The following is a 15636-nucleotide window of genomic DNA, read 5'->3' on the forward strand; positions in this document are numbered from 1 at the left end:
ATTGTGTGTAATAAAATACAAAGTAGTGTTCGATTAAAATTAGCTTTGGTATTTGTTAATTTTAGATAAATGAGAAAATGCGTTTAATAGGAATTTAATAATCATTTATTTTTATGCCTTTTCTTTTATAAATTTGTTGATAAATTTTGTATGATTTTGATACATATCTTAAATAACTTATATGAATACAATTTGTTATCAAAATAATCATAACTATTATATAAATATGTATATAACTTTATTTTATATATGTATATTTAAAATTTTACGAATAACCTATAAAAGCTTCCTTTTTTTAAATTTGGCTTTCATATGCTATAAAAATTTAACTTAGTCTAATGTGTAATACAAGATTAGTTACTGCTATTTATGTATATACATATTGATATTATATACAATTATATCAAACTTATACATATGATACAAAAGTGATTTTTTTTAACTATACATATAATTTTATACATGTGAATATTGCAAAGAAATGCTTATAAAAGACTTCTGAAGGTATAAATTAATAATTTTATCATATCTGTACATGTATTATTCTACTCTTTTAATGAATATGCTTATTAGAAAAAAAGAATTTACACATATTTAAAAAAAAATATGTATAATTATTTTACAGTCAGCAATGTGTACGCATAAAATAACGTTCAATTTTATTAGATTATGTACTTTCTAGGTTTTCCATTAATGACATTAAAAATGTGTTTCCATTTATTAGTTTTGTAGTGCAGACAACAAATTCTACGTTTACTGAAAATAGAAATTTTTCTCAAAATATATCATACATACAAACAGAAAATCAATTGCAAAGTTTCAATAATATAATTGATTTGTTGTATTACTTACAATCTTCTTGCTGAGATAGAAATCTCAGTGCAGAAATTTCTGCAAATGTACATCCTCCAATAAAGAAAACCATTACTAATTTTGGTGGTTCTGAATTAAAGTCTTCGCTAGTAATAGAATTTCCTAAAAATTTAATTTATATCTATATCACCTACGATATAATTGAAATTATATTTTTTTACATATATTCCTTACTTCTCCCAGATGACAGTATGTTATATGGTGGGCTACTAATAGTAGGGCCAGGTAATAATCCCATTACATCATTTAAACCTTGCCAACCATTTGGTTGTACAAGCTGCTCTGTCAATCGAACACTTAGTGGTGCATATATAGAATGAACATAACTAATATCCTTCGGTGTAATTTCACTTTCATCTTCAACAGTAAGTCGTAGTGCTTTTCGTAAAACTGCATACTGACGTGCAGATTGTTGTTGTTTTAATAAACCGGCTTTTTCTAAATTTAATATAGTTGGTAAATTGTGATATCCATATGTTTGTATTATTTCTCTCTTATAATAGTCCAATAACTTCGGCTTGAGCCCAGAATTTGTTAAGGATTGTATACAAAGAAGACGTAAAACTTTTAAAAGTGGTTGTTGTTGTATTATCATATCTTCTATAAAAGTATTTGGTTTATCTGTGTCAATACAATTCAACAACTCTTGCTCTACTTGCAATGATTCTAAAAAACTACTAGAATCTGTTACTTCTTTTATCATTTCAGCTATTGTTGTATCTAACAATGAAATAAAAATAAGTATATAAAATAGATCATACTATAATTAATGACAATTAATATTATTAAATAGAATTAAAAAAACTTACGTTTTGCTAATGATTGCTTAGTAGCCAACATATGTGGTAATCGTGCTATAAATTGTTTAATTTCTTGCACACTTTTATCTCCATGTCTTTCATCAAACTGTGATGAAATAACTTTAGCTTTTTTACTAAGGATAGGTCCAACTCCATTAAAATTTTTGTCCCTATAATTATAAAGGCTCTGTAAAATATGAAATCATATCAAAATATAAAAATACTCACCTGATTTCTGCAAATAATTCTTCTCCAGAATTTAGTATAATTTGTTCTTTTTCATTAAGGGTCATTGTTGTTGGAGAGTCTTGAGAATCATGAAATCTTCTTGCTGGCAACTGTACAGTATCTGAAATTATAATACTTTAATAAACTAAAAATAACAAATTATAATAAGATTATTTATAAGGTATTTTGTTATAAAAGATAAACTAAACTAAAGTTTAAAAGAAAGTAAAAAAAATACTCAACTATATTTTATCCCAAAAATTTCATCTATTAATCCCTCATACGTTAATTGCGTAACTAGAGGTGAAAGTAAATCTACAGAGCGATCTAATAATAATAAATGTTCTATAGTAGATGACTGAACTGATGTTGTTTTATTATCCTCTTCTTCTCTATTTAATCTTTCTAATAATTCCCACACTTTGCTAGCAGCAGGTCCTCTTCCAGTAACTTTTGGAATTTTTCCATATAATCGTTGTAAACCTTGAATAGCTTGTGCAACTTGATACAAACAAGTGGGATCATTTTCTAGATGAAATTCTTTAAATGAACCACTAAGCTCCATGGAAAGAAGATCATTATCAAAAGGAAATAAGTCGCATTTAAATTCTTCTATTAATGTGAAGCTACCAAATACACCACGATTCTGAAGCTTTTTTTGACAAAGAAGACTTTTCCTTGGTACAAAGAACAAATGAAATTCTTTGCGCGGTCTTTTCCCTTCTTCGCTACAAATTTGTTATTATGTAAGCTTCATAATATTATCTTATTGAAAATTAAATTTAAAACAAATATTTCTTATTTTACACATACCCATGAACATTTTCAGCGATTAAATCCATAAGTCCTAACTGAGGTCTAGTTATAAATATTATATTAACAATATTTGGTGGTATTGTCAAACTTCCACCACATAAAGGATACATTTTAACAACATCATGTTCTTCAAGCAAATTATATTTTGCAACAAGACCAATTGGTCCTTCAAGAGATTGATCCCATATAATTGCCTATTATAAAATACAGGTCAAAATATTTCTAACACAATATGTTTACTGATAATGTAAACAAAACATATACGATAAATAATTATACTTTAATTGTACTTTAAGGTAAACTATGAATAAAAATAAGTTAATTGACTTTATTCATTAAACTAGTAACAAGACATATTATCTAACAATAGCAATACATATTAATAAATGGTGAAAGATTGGAAAGTTTATTGTAATACCTTTGTCCCATCACACTTTTCAAGCAAACAGAGTAACTGCTTCCTGACTTGTACTTGAATAATTCCCACATTTAGACGTCCTGTCGATAAATGTGCCGATGACATATCTTTAATCCTACAATTTGCACACAATTGTTAAACGTACACCGCCTTCTGTCACTTTCGTATCTTAAATACTGCTCTCCTCCCTTCTCTATATGTATGTGTGTATATACATTCGTAAATTTGTATCTTAATCTTACTATAAATTTTGCTATCAGTGTTACCACTATTATTTTAGAATATCTCATTTAAAAATATATAAAGATATTTTATATAAAAGTATAATATTTTGATTTCTGTATATTTTTATATTTTAACGATTTCCATTGTAATAGTGTTGTTTATTAATTATTAAATTTCTTATAAGGAAAACTCGAAGTATATAGTTATTTTCAATTTGATAGTGTGCATATACACATTTAATTTTCATACTACCTCTTTATACTATAGCGCGAAAAGATATTACATATGATCGTACACAAAAGTACAATCACTTAATCATGGATAAAAGAAAATTAAAATTTAGAGGCGGTTTACATAAAAATTTAATAGGAAGTCCAACATCTTCAAGAAGTGACATATCTCAAACTAAATCTTTAATTGAACAGTTGCCAAGAAATAATAGTACGTTATTAGCCGGAAAGGTCTTCTCAACTCAAAGTAAGTTCATTGATGAAATATTTCGAAATTAAAGAAAATTATTAAATAAAATATTTACAGGTCAAAACAAATTGTCAGATGAGGATATTTTTTCAAGTAAATCACATAAGGTAGAAGTAAGAAATGGAGAATCATTATCACGTAAACGCAAATTGTCAAGTCTTATTTCGTCAAACTGTGACAGTGACGATGATTTAGGTTTCCCTCTGGCAGAATCTACAGTTTTAAAGAAAAAACGAGATGATTCTAACACTATATCAGATAAATGTGAAAATAGTAATCGCGAAAGTTCATCAAATTTATCAATAATTACAGAGAAAGATGTTAATGCGACTTCTATTACAAAGTGTAAATTTCTTGAGTTTTTACATGACTCAGGCATTAAGATAAATCCAGTTGTTCCACATGTACTTTGTAAGTATATCAATTAAATTATATGATGGATATTAGTTGTATATAAATTTTAAAGTATATTTGATAATATAGTACATAGCATATTTAAAAGTACATTCGATTAATGTTATAATATGAATACATTGTATTCATTAAATTATTATAGGTAAAGATGTCATAATGGTACAAAGGAAAATGAAAGAATTACTAAATTCAAAAAAATATAAAAAAGATGAGTTAATTACCCTAATGGAAAAATATTTTGAAAATGAAGAAAATTTAAAAAATGCTTTAAGCGATATGGAATTACTTATTGATGGTGAAGTGTCAAATGTGTTACATAGTTCTTCTCTTATAAAGATTCTGTTACAAGTGTCAGAACTATATCCAGAAATATATAGCAGTCTTTTGTCTAAACTCAATGAAGCTATACTTATAGCGTATGTTTTCTATTGTTAAATAGTTTCTTATAGTTTTCCGCAATTTTTGAATATATTTTTATAATTCTTTTAAACATATTTTTTTAGTGATTCCATTGAATCAGTATCTTGGGCTCTTCCATTACTGCAACAGTTTCGCTTCTTGGATGTTGTAATTAATTCTGATGCTTTGGTCAACAATTTAGAACAACTTCTAGAATCATGTCCTTTATGGTTTCAGAGTGAATTAATTATGCTTTTACCTGACATTGTATCTGACAAACAACATCAAGCTATTGCTGAAATTTTGAATAAAATTCTAGAAGATAATTCTGAATTAATAAATTTAATATTATATTGTATGGGCAACTTAAATCTTGGAAAAGAATATTTGGATGAATACAAGGAAAAAACATTAAATTTGTTGAAAACAAATGTTAAAGTAAACGCAATATCAGCTATTATAAAGTATGTTTTATTAGTTAGAAAGTACAATATGGAAATATAATTACATGTACAATTTTTATCTATTTTCTCTTTCTTCTACAGGTTTGTCTTAGAAGATTGTACAAATGCAGAAATTTTTGAAAAGGCATTAAAGGTATTACGCAATACTGATATACAACCTCTTGTTGGGGAAAAAATTGAAGAGTGTTATCAAAGTCAATTAAATATTGTGAATACATTAAAAATGAGTATGCTTCTTTCAAAAAATATAGTAAATGCAACTATAACAGTTATAAAAGATATTACTAAAGATCCAAAACCATTAGATATAATTCTTTTGCTTCTTATATCTTTAACAACAGAAGCGAAGAGAAAAATGATTGAAGCTATATTTAAACAACATATACGATCTGGGTTTTATAGAACAAGCTTATTAAATTTATTATATAGTGATTATAAACAAGTTCGTACAGCATAATATAATGTTAAGATATTGTCTTTGTTAAAACTTTAATGTAAGTAAGATATTTTTTTATAGGTTGTGCAAGAACTGCAACCTATTGCTTTACAAATATCTAGCAATTTATTAAAAACAGATGAACGTGTATTTATTGACTTTTCTATTGATTGGTTGCGTTTACAATTTAAATGTCACAAAGAGGATGTGTTCAAACAACGAGAGATTCTAGAAAGAATTATATTCCTTATGGGTGATTGCAATCAAACAGTTAAAAATAGTCTGGCGTTTCTGTGTAAAATGGTAGAAAAAGAAGAAGACAGACAATGTTTAACGCCACATTGCAATCATCTTCGTATTTTACTTGAGAAAATGGATAACTTGAATTTAAAAGAAGTTGGTACATTGAATGACTTATTGCAACATTTATGTACAAGCTCTAATGTTATAGCTGACTCTCTACGTGATGATTTATTCATACTGCTGCAAAAACAACTATCTAATTTTAAACCATTGTATGTATTAACATTACGAAAAACAACGTGAAAAAAATCACCAATTCTGAAATCTGTCAAAGTACGATTCCGAAACGAAACTCGCTTTTTCGAGTTCCTTAATTTTGAAATAGATTTCGATTGCTCTTATGATTTCAGAGTTTTAAAGTTCAAAGTTCGGTGGTTTAAAGCAGATTCTTTCAATGTCTTTTATATAACTAATCTTATGATCTTAGAAAGAAATAAAATAGGTACCATAGTCCCAGAATCATGAATTACAAAATTTTAGTTTTGTGATTATCTGCATATAATCCTATGGCTTTGGCTGAACTATCTTATCTTCATATGTAGTCCGCATTTGTTGCTACGTTCTCCAAATGATTCGTAGTGTATCCCATTTTACTTTTATAATAATTGTTTCTCCAATCTGATGTATGTTATTATTATTACATAGTGAATTTGCATTTATTTCCTTGTTTCTAATTCTTTCATCAAATATTGAATAATGCTTCTAATATCTCTAGAATCAATGAATACATAATTTATAAAAGTTTTGCTTTGACAGTAAGTTCCAAATTGGTTATTCTTTTCCTAAGATATTCTAAGTAAAGTGCAAAATGCTTTTAGTGAGAAGGGAAACATTATTTTCTGATACTGATTTTATTTTTAAATGATTATATTTTAGCACAAAATGTAAAGGTGTTTTAGGAGCAGTAATGGCAATAAAACATTTAATGCAAAAGACAGAGAAGTCTGATGCAGCGTATAATTTATTTGGTAAGCACTATGAACTACCATTATAAAGGTTTACATCTAAGTCATAAAGATACTAAGACTTTTTAGTTTTATAGAGACAGTATTAAATAATGTGAAGAAATGTTCACGATCACGAGCTCTGTTTTATGATCAATTGACTTGTATCATTTTACAAACTCAAAATATCAATACAAAATTTATAAAAAGACTCACGGATTATATTGAAGAAGAATTTGTTATTACAAATATGATTGATAAATCAAGTTATAGGTATATAATATTTTATAATCTTTAATATAATATTCACTTATCTTATAATCTTGTGTATATTTAGAGGAAATTTAATTCCTAAATTTGGATTGAATAAGGCTGAAGATGAGCCAGAAAATTGCATTTTAACTTTTGAAGACAAAAAATATGGTGCAATTGTACCAATTTCTTTCAAACTTCTCAGAACTTGTTGTATTAAACTTAGCGAAAATGAAAATCTAGATGCTATAGATTCTCTTTTAGGATGTGCAATATTAATGCCAAAAGATTTTGATATAGTAGAAAATTCAGTAATCGATTTAATAATATGTTGCATTAATTGGTAAGTTAAAAATTAAATAAGTAAATAGAAATATAGTATTAATTCTAAATAAATGTACTACAAAATTTTTATTTTTTTGTAGGTTTCGTGAAGTGATTAGTGGTTTTGTTACACAAAAAGATTCTTTGTTACAGAAACAAGTATTACAACGATTAGACAATTTGATAGATTTACAAAGTGAATTGAGCACATTGTTCTCTTTGTGTGACACAAAATATCAACCACCTCCATGTTATTTTCATCAATTTCCTCTACCACCATTTGTAAGAATAGATAAAAAAGTTGGAAAAAAAGGAAAAAAAGAGAAAAAGAAGTTCAAAGAAAAATCTGTTAGTATAAATGAAATTAAAGACTGGGAACTGGGTTCTTTAATATGTTCTAAAAATCCAACATATTTTAGAAAATTCGATGCATCGGTATATATATTTTAATATTAAATAATTAGTATTGGCAAAAAGCACTTTTTTTATTTATGTTTATATACATTAAATATTATTTACGTTTGTCTTATACTTATTTTTATAATTAGCATAATATTTCGTAGATAGTACATCTATTAGATATAAAAATGGACATGGATACAACACAATCTGTGGGACGCAGTATATCTATGAAACAAGTATGTTTTATTGTTAAAGAACTGCTAGGAATCTTTGAGCATGACAGTAATGAGAAATTTATAAAGGACTTAATTAAATTATTACCAAAAATTTGTGCAAAATTACGAGATATTGTAGATGTTTTGAGAGAAGAAAATGAAGCCCAAAGCAGAGAAGCTGTCCGATTATTGTTATGTCTTCTAACAAAAATTTTTAATTGGAAAGGATTTGAAAGTGTTACTTATAATATATTATTACGAGGTATGACATTTATATATAGTATATTTATACATAATAATCATATTGTAATTAATAATATATTTTAATAATTTGTACATACTTGTTTAGAGGGTTTACGAATTTTAGCAAGTCAAGTTGATGAAAGCAATATTACATTAAGATCATGTAAAGAACTTGTTACAGAATGTTGCAAATATTTTGAGTCTTTATCCGATATTATTACACAAATATCATTATCAATTTCATTAATCAATATGTGTCAATCATTAATGAAACATTCTGAATCTTATACTAAGGAAAATAAAGAAAAATATGGTGAGGAATATTATGTATAATATGTATGCATAATATATATATTGCACATTATGCAATTCATAACTTATTAAATATTAATTTTATATCTAAAACATATTTAATCATTATAGTGTTCAGAATAACCATTGATACTATCATTTTTAGCAAAAATGGCATTTGGATTTTTATGCCTTCAGTGGCCGGAAGACAATCATTCCAGTACTCAATATAAATCAACTGTAATTGAATTGTTAAATAGTTGGATTAATAATGAATCGCTACCATTACAAACAGTAACTTCAATTTTGGATTGGTTACCAGATGAAACTTTAGAATTGGAGAAGCCACAGGATAGACTAAGTAGAATACCTTCCATATCAAGAAGTAGCTTTCATTTTTTATTTAAAAAAATGTTCGATGGTTTAATTAATGGTATAAAAACAGCGTTGCAAATAGCTGATAGGTACGTATCATGTACTTATTAAAAATTGTTTTACATGCAATGAATATTTTATAAGCTTACATGTTTTTTATCAGAGATCCTAAAAGAATAGGTGTATGGTATGAAGTTGCGAAAAACGTGCAAAAGTTAGTTCAAATATGTAAAACATTAACAACAAAAAATAATTTATTGATATTCCTAAAATATATGCCTATATTATTGAAATCTTTTTTAAACCTTGGAATGCCAGTTCTAGAACATAATTTAAAATATCAAACAGAAGAAGTAACTAAAATATTGAAGATGATGCAAGGTATAAATTTTAAGTTATCCAATAAATAGAATAAAGTAACAAATAGCTAAAAAGATATTAATAGCAAAAAAGTAATACAAATTATACATAAAATTCGTTTTAGGAGGCACACGATATTTACATACGGTATGTTGTGATAGTGCAGAAAAGAAAGACCTTACATTATCAAAATATATTCCTGCAGCAAAATCTATATTAGAAAGATTAATATACAGTGTAAAGGGAATGTTAGTTCTTAACAATAGCCCTACTGCTTTTTGGATGGGTAATCTTGTTAACAAAAACTTAGAAGGTCAAGAAATTTTTTCTCAGGTTTGTATTTTTTGAAATATATAATCTTTTAATGTATCATATTTTAATTGTATTTTATATACTTATTGATATTTCTAGAATTTATCATCAGAAGAAAGTTCTATACCAAATTCTAATATAGCTGATGATGCAACTAACGTATCGTCAGATATATTAGAAAGCGATTCGAGTGATGACCTTGATGAAAATAATGTGCCATAATATTTTTTATACAGAAGATTTAAAAAAATAATTCTACTAAACCTAAATAGCATAAAACAACATATTTTTATAATAACAAATTTATATTATAATACTTCTTTGTGGACTTTGTACATGTACTTTTATACACGTCCAAAGAATTATATATTTACATTTAACATTATATCAAATGTTATAAACTAATAATATAATTATTAATTACGTAAAAGATTAACTATATAAATATCGTTTACAATTATTTTTAATATCACTGTCAATTTTTACGTATTAATTTGTTACTAAATATTTGACGTTTCCATGTTAAATTCGGCATAAGTGTTTCTTCAACAAATGTTAGTTCATTGTTTCCATTAACCAACAAAATAGAATGAGTTCGTGTACAATATCCATCAGTTGATACAAAGATTGAGCTGAGTTCCTTATATCCTTTTGAACAACGTTTTTGCAATTCAGGATCTGGCAAATATCTGGAAATTAAAAGAATAATGTGTTAATAACAACATAAACTATAATTGTTTAAAAAATTATGCATACCTTTCTTTTGATTTCAAAAATTTCAGAAGTTCTTCAATCAGAGTCATTTGTCTTGACACCTTAATATCCTTAACAATATTTTTGAAAATTTCTTTTCCTGCTTCAACTTTTTTATATGGAATATCAAGACCACTATTACCAAAACCTAAGATATTGTCTTGACTTGAATTAGGTCCTGTTGAATTATGAGAACTGCTCAGATACTTAACATCTGCATTCCTAAATGAATTAAAACATATATTAAAATTTTAATTAATTTATATATTAATTAAAGAAAATGTATATTATTAAAAAATATATATATAAATTTATATAAATATATATAAATTTTTGAAGTATATAATATATTTTATAAATTAAGTATATATATATAATACTTTGATTATTAAGATCTTTTTGATTATAAAAATATTATAAATTTATTCACATACTGTAAATCTATTAAAACCAAAATAAAAGGATTATATATTTGATTTTCATTATTCTTCTTGTATAATTTGTCTAAATATGAAAGTGCAGAATCATTTGATGTAACAAAATTAGGCACTAAAAATCCTCGTCCTTGTTTTGGTATATTAGTTGAACTTGCTTCATTAGATAAATTTAAAACAACACCAGCTTTTCCTGTTAATGACATTGCTAGCCAAGTCCCACCTTCTTTTCCAGGCTCCATATCAGTACCTAATAATATATAAATTATAATGATTTCTAATTTGGAATTAATTATTCAATAATATATTAAGATAAATATTTTGTACAATATATACATATATATTACTATATATATAAATTTAGCATGTAATTAATTTCAAATGTACATAGCTCTAACTTACCTCCTAAACATAATGGATGATGTTCCCAATAATGAGCTGGTAATGCTGGACGTTTAAAATCTTCATCTCGGTTTGAGACCAAAATCAATCGATATGACTCAGAATCAGCATTAGGATTACGATAAATAAATAAAATACACATAGTTGTAACAAATTACTTAAATACTACAGAGCAATATCTGCTTATATTACAAGCTTTTGTTTTATACCTCTTTTATTGTATGTCATTGATAAGATTAAACACTTTTTAATCATAAATTAAGATAACGTTTTGTTCATTGATAACTGAAGATAAGCTAGTAAGACATCAACATACATTTACATGAAACATGTAAATTGAAATTACATTTTACAATCTATAAATTTAATTTTTTGAAATAAAAGGTAAAATTATGAAAAAAGTAAAATAATGCTCATAATTTTAATCATATTTATATACAGTTTTCCCTCTAAATAAACAGCACACTCGGGTCCGGTTAATTGCTTATTAAGATTCAAATATGTTATTCTGCTTAATTTTGTTCTTGAATGGGACAAAGAAAAACACGGAAAACGAGCGAAAGGCTTGACATAGCGGCAAATCAGAAACTGATTGGCCGAGTAACATATAAGACGTCAGGATCGCTAATAATAAAGTGAGAAAGCATTATATATATTGTATTCATCTTTTACTAAACGCTGTCATTGTTCATTAGACCACAAAAATGTATGGCTCCTTGCTTTCACAAACCTATTCGAGTCAGAAACCAGTTGCTTATTTCGAAAAAAAATTATATTATGTAATAATAATTTCTGCACTTTAAAAGCCTAAGCAGATGTATTTTATAACATTGATAAAACCGAAAAATGTTTATTAATATTACCTATCAGTAACTTTGATGTCAGCTTACAAAATAAAATATTTTATTATATAACTACATAGATTTTATTGATCACCATTTATGTTACTTCGCATTTTGTTTCTTAATAGTTACTATAGTATATAAATAAAAACAATCAAATAAATAATACAACTTATTTTATATTATATTATATTTTTAAAAAGAATTTTAGACTCAGATCCGTTAACCGTAATAATAATTAATGTTACTGATTTTTTGAGCAAAAAAAAAAGTAAATATGTCTTATGTAGAACATGGACCTCGAATTTTTTTAGCTAGTAAACGTAACTCAGGAACACCTTTGATGTATGGTGACTATGTTTTACCGAAGAAACGTTTAGAAGGTCGATTAAAATTACATGATTCTTGTTCAGATATCAGAGCATGGAGTCCAAATTCTTTAGAAAATTCACGTTACTTTCGTGAACTTAATGAACATGACTCATCAGTATGTATTCAATTAAACAAAATATTCATATTAAAGAAAAACATTCTCACTATGTATTTTCTTCCAGATGGGAAAAATAATACCATTTAATGTAATTATTGATAATATTATTCAACTCAATCCAAAAGCACAAAATGAACTTCAGATAGTTAAAAAAGAACTTAAAAAATATAAAACTCTTAAACTTACCACTAAACAAGAAGAACAGTTACAAAATTTAGTAAGTTTTTAAACAATTTACTTTGTATATTACTCTTCTATATAATAACTTAAAATTAAAGTTAAAAGTAACTTAATAATGTAATATTATTTTTTAGGATAACATTTCAAAAATAAAAGAATTACCACAGAAAAACAATTATACAACTGGAGTTCTAAAAGGTGCATTTTTCAATATCAGTAAATCAGATCCTATAATTCAGTCAAATTTGTTATCAATCCATACACCTTGTAAAAGAAATTTACAGTCTAACACAAGAAATGTATCAGCTATAACAAACCAATATAATCAATTATATTCTTATTCTTTAACTATGTTTGATCCACCTTTGAAAAATTATAATTTAACACCATCATGTGGGTCTACTGTAAGATCACTTCCTTCTGCAGGTAAAATGATACAAAAATGTATTAAAAAATTTTTTATTTTCTAAATTCTTATTTGTATCTTAATTTTGTAGATTACAATAAAAAGACATCATCTTGGATAGAATATATTGATGTAGCTGTACAAGTAGTATATCATAATCAATCTATTAGTACTATAATTAAAATTATTTAAATAAATGTAATATTTACTTACAGGTAAACACAGAAACACACGATATAGAAATACAAATTGACGATGAAGTTGATAAATATCTAAACAAAATTATAACAATATCTGTATGAAAATAATTGTGCTTTTTGTCATTTAAACAATATATTTTTATATAAATATTATTCTATCTAGGCAATGTCACAAACATCATTCACATCAAAATTCAGTAATGAAGATAACAGCGCAGATCTAGACAAAAATAGTTCACAAACAAATAATCACAAGGAACAAAGTTTTGAATGTGATGCTTCTTGCAGTAATAGTTCACATGATATTGAAAGTCTAACAGAGTCTGACATTGAAATGGGAACAGAATCTGATTTTGATCTACATAATAGCGTTCATAAAGGGATTATCATCCAGAAAGATTCTGAAATTATTGTTTTGAAAAATGAACTCTGCGTATGATATATCAACTTAATAATTTATATATATATTTATATATATTTATATTATAATTTATACAATTGTATTTAATTTCTAGGTAAGAGATGCTGAGTTAGAAGAATTACATGATATGAATAAACATTTGGAGGTTTTACTAAAAGAAAAAGAAAGTTGCATATACACTCAACAAGGAAATCTCAAAGCAAGTATATAAAATACAATTTTGTAGAATAATACTAAAGTATGTCGTATGACAAAATTGAAGTCAATTAATACCTAATAATAGTAGTAGTTCATTTTCAGTCTCCTGGTCAAAAGGAATTTGGTTCACAATTATTTTCCCTATTTCCTTGCGTTCTCACTTATTCATTTACACACACATCCACTCACTCAGACACACAATTTTCTAAATAACATATTTACTTTCTATCATCTATTTAATTATTAATTATTATTATATGTCTATTTTCTGTTATCTATTACACAAATCTTTACCTACTTACCTCTTCACTCTTTTCTTTTTTTCTTTCCCAATTTCCTCACCAAGTTGATAACCCTATCTTTTCCTCTTTTGTTGACTATCTCTCCTATACCAAATCTGCTTTCTAATTCCACTCTTTTTTCATGTGCTCTAAATTTCCGTATTTGTCGCCACAAAGGTTACATTTCTTTCTTTCACTCTCTTACCAATAGATATTCCACCTCTCCATCAATCCGCATCTCACTAGTGTCAGTAATAATACTTGATAATAATTATGCAGATGTTACATGAGAAATTATATAAATTGGATCATGAACGTAATTGCGAAGTGGAGGATTTGAAAAAGAAGGTAATATGTTTATATATTATTTTATATATTTCTTTTATATCTTATATCTTATTTTATATATCTTATTTTATATCTTTATATTATTCCACTTTGAAAATTCTATCTTCTTTTCTTTTTCTAACTTTATAGTTATAAATTGTTTTTATAAATTTTCTTTTTCTAGCTTTATAGTTACAAATATTTAATGGAACAACTCAAACAAGATTTAAATGAGAAATGTGAAAGTTGTTATATATATTCTGAAGAAATTGAAAAACTTCAATTATATGTCAAAGAAACAACAACATTACGATTAGAAAAAGAGTTACTCTTAGTTAGTTATCACACATATCTAATATCAAGGATTAATTTTCAAATAAAAAATTATATATTCTTACTGTATTGCAGAAAAAGATACAAGAAATGGAACAATTAGTAGAAAAAGCAGAAAAATATAATATAATGCTAGATCAATTAAAGAATGTCTTAGAAGAAAGAGACGAACTTAAAAAACAAAATTATGAACAGAATTGTATAGTAACAAATCAAGAAGAAAAGCTAAATCAACTGTTAAAAGTGATCAAAGAACTGTCTATTCCATATAATGAACAAGTACACTATTTTTATTATACTTATTAAATGCCTTATTCACACCTAATTATATACATTTACACGATTATGAATAATTATAATGTCAATTACGTTAGATGGAGGCAAAGAATATGTTAGAAGTTTTAAAAACTGAAATTCAAGATAAAGATATTAAAATTGCTCAATATAAAGAGCAATTGGTTTCTATGAAACAAGAAATTAGTGATTTTTTCAATAAGTTAAAATATGTTTTAAATAATTTAGAAGAGCTTAATGGCGTCTGTGAAGAAATTTGTAATTGTTCAAAATGTAGCTTGGATATTGGTGAAGAAGCGAATAATATACTGTATAATATAAACATCATTATAACAAGATTTCAAAGTTATAAAATAGAAAGTCAAAATCTCTTACAACAAATTGGAGATCTAAAGCACTATATAGAAAATGATAAACTAGAAACTTTCTTTGATCAAAATTTAAAATATATGATTTGTGAAAAACTTTCTTGTGACTCTGAAGTGGATTCAAAAAATACAA

The 15636-nt window shown here is 25.7% G+C and overlaps 4 protein-coding genes across 10 annotated transcripts; 2 read left to right on the top strand and 2 right to left on the bottom strand.

Moving 5' to 3' along the window:
• Nucleotides 1-636: 636 nt before the first annotated feature.
• On the bottom strand, nt 637-3346 carry LOC100647399 (vacuolar protein sorting-associated protein 33A). 2 transcript variants are annotated; one of them, XM_003402257.4, is made up of 8 exons: nt 3136-3345; nt 2715-2911; nt 2145-2629; nt 1902-2022; nt 1683-1843; nt 1048-1593; nt 853-975; nt 637-756 (listed from the first exon to the last, which is right to left on the bottom strand). In XM_003402257.4, the coding sequence occupies exons 1-8, from the start codon at nt 3238-3240 to the stop codon at nt 668-670; spliced, it is 1827 nt and encodes a 608-aa protein (XP_003402305.3). In that variant the 5' UTR covers nt 3241-3345; the 3' UTR covers nt 637-667. The 2 variants fall into 2 exon arrangements, with proteins under 2 accessions (XP_003402305.3, XP_048262750.1); XM_048406793.1 differs by lacking the exon at nt 637-756 and having other exon boundaries at nt 905-994; nt 3136-3346.
• A 252-nt stretch (nt 3347-3598) lies between these two features.
• Nucleotides 3599-10185, top strand: LOC100646808 (Fanconi anemia group D2 protein). The gene is made up of 16 exons (XM_003402252.4): nt 3599-3837; nt 3898-4251; nt 4397-4670; nt 4758-5117; nt 5199-5559; nt 5635-6068; nt 6733-6824; nt 6899-7073; nt 7138-7395; nt 7478-7811; nt 7940-8255; nt 8343-8549; nt 8694-8991; nt 9066-9283; nt 9387-9595; nt 9674-10185. The coding sequence occupies exons 1-16, from the start codon at nt 3678-3680 to the stop codon at nt 9794-9796; spliced, it is 4173 nt and encodes a 1390-aa protein (XP_003402300.2). The 5' UTR covers nt 3599-3677; the 3' UTR covers nt 9797-10185.
• LOC100647046 (transport and Golgi organization protein 2) lies at nt 10020-12143 on the bottom strand. 2 transcript variants are annotated; one of them, XM_048406799.1, is made up of 4 exons: nt 12026-12143; nt 10762-11013; nt 10331-10549; nt 10020-10263 (listed from the first exon to the last, which is right to left on the bottom strand). In XM_048406799.1, the coding sequence occupies exons 2-4, from the start codon at nt 11001-11003 to the stop codon at nt 10050-10052; spliced, it is 675 nt and encodes a 224-aa protein (XP_048262756.1). In that variant the 5' UTR covers nt 11004-11013; nt 12026-12143; the 3' UTR covers nt 10020-10049. The 2 variants fall into 2 exon arrangements, with proteins under 2 accessions (XP_048262756.1, XP_003402302.2); XM_003402254.4 differs by lacking the exon at nt 12026-12143 and adding an exon at nt 11164-12019 and having other exon boundaries at nt 10762-11011.
• On the top strand, nt 11666-15617 carry LOC100643868. Of its 5 annotated transcripts, none has more exons than XM_048406796.1 (11): nt 11686-11798; nt 12320-12492; nt 12560-12712; nt 12810-13101; nt 13173-13225; nt 13297-13377; nt 13445-13714; nt 13797-13901; nt 14461-14529; nt 14693-14842; nt 14917-15617. In XM_048406796.1, exons 2-11 carry the CDS (start codon nt 12349-12351, stop codon nt 15145-15147), a joined length of 1548 nt encoding a protein of 515 aa, XP_048262753.1. In that variant the 5' UTR covers nt 11686-11798; nt 12320-12348; the 3' UTR covers nt 15148-15617. The 5 variants fall into 5 exon arrangements, with proteins under 5 accessions (XP_048262755.1, XP_048262753.1, XP_048262752.1 ...); XM_048406795.1 differs by having other exon boundaries at nt 11700-11798; nt 12296-12492; XM_048406798.1 differs by lacking the exon at nt 12320-12492 and having other exon boundaries at nt 11666-11798.
• Nucleotides 15618-15636: the final 19 nt, after the last annotated feature.

Source organism: Bombus terrestris, chromosome 6 (genome assembly GCF_910591885.1).
Source record: "Bombus terrestris chromosome 6, iyBomTerr1.2, whole genome shotgun sequence".
NCBI lineage: Eukaryota > Metazoa > Arthropoda > Insecta > Hymenoptera > Apidae > Bombus > Bombus terrestris.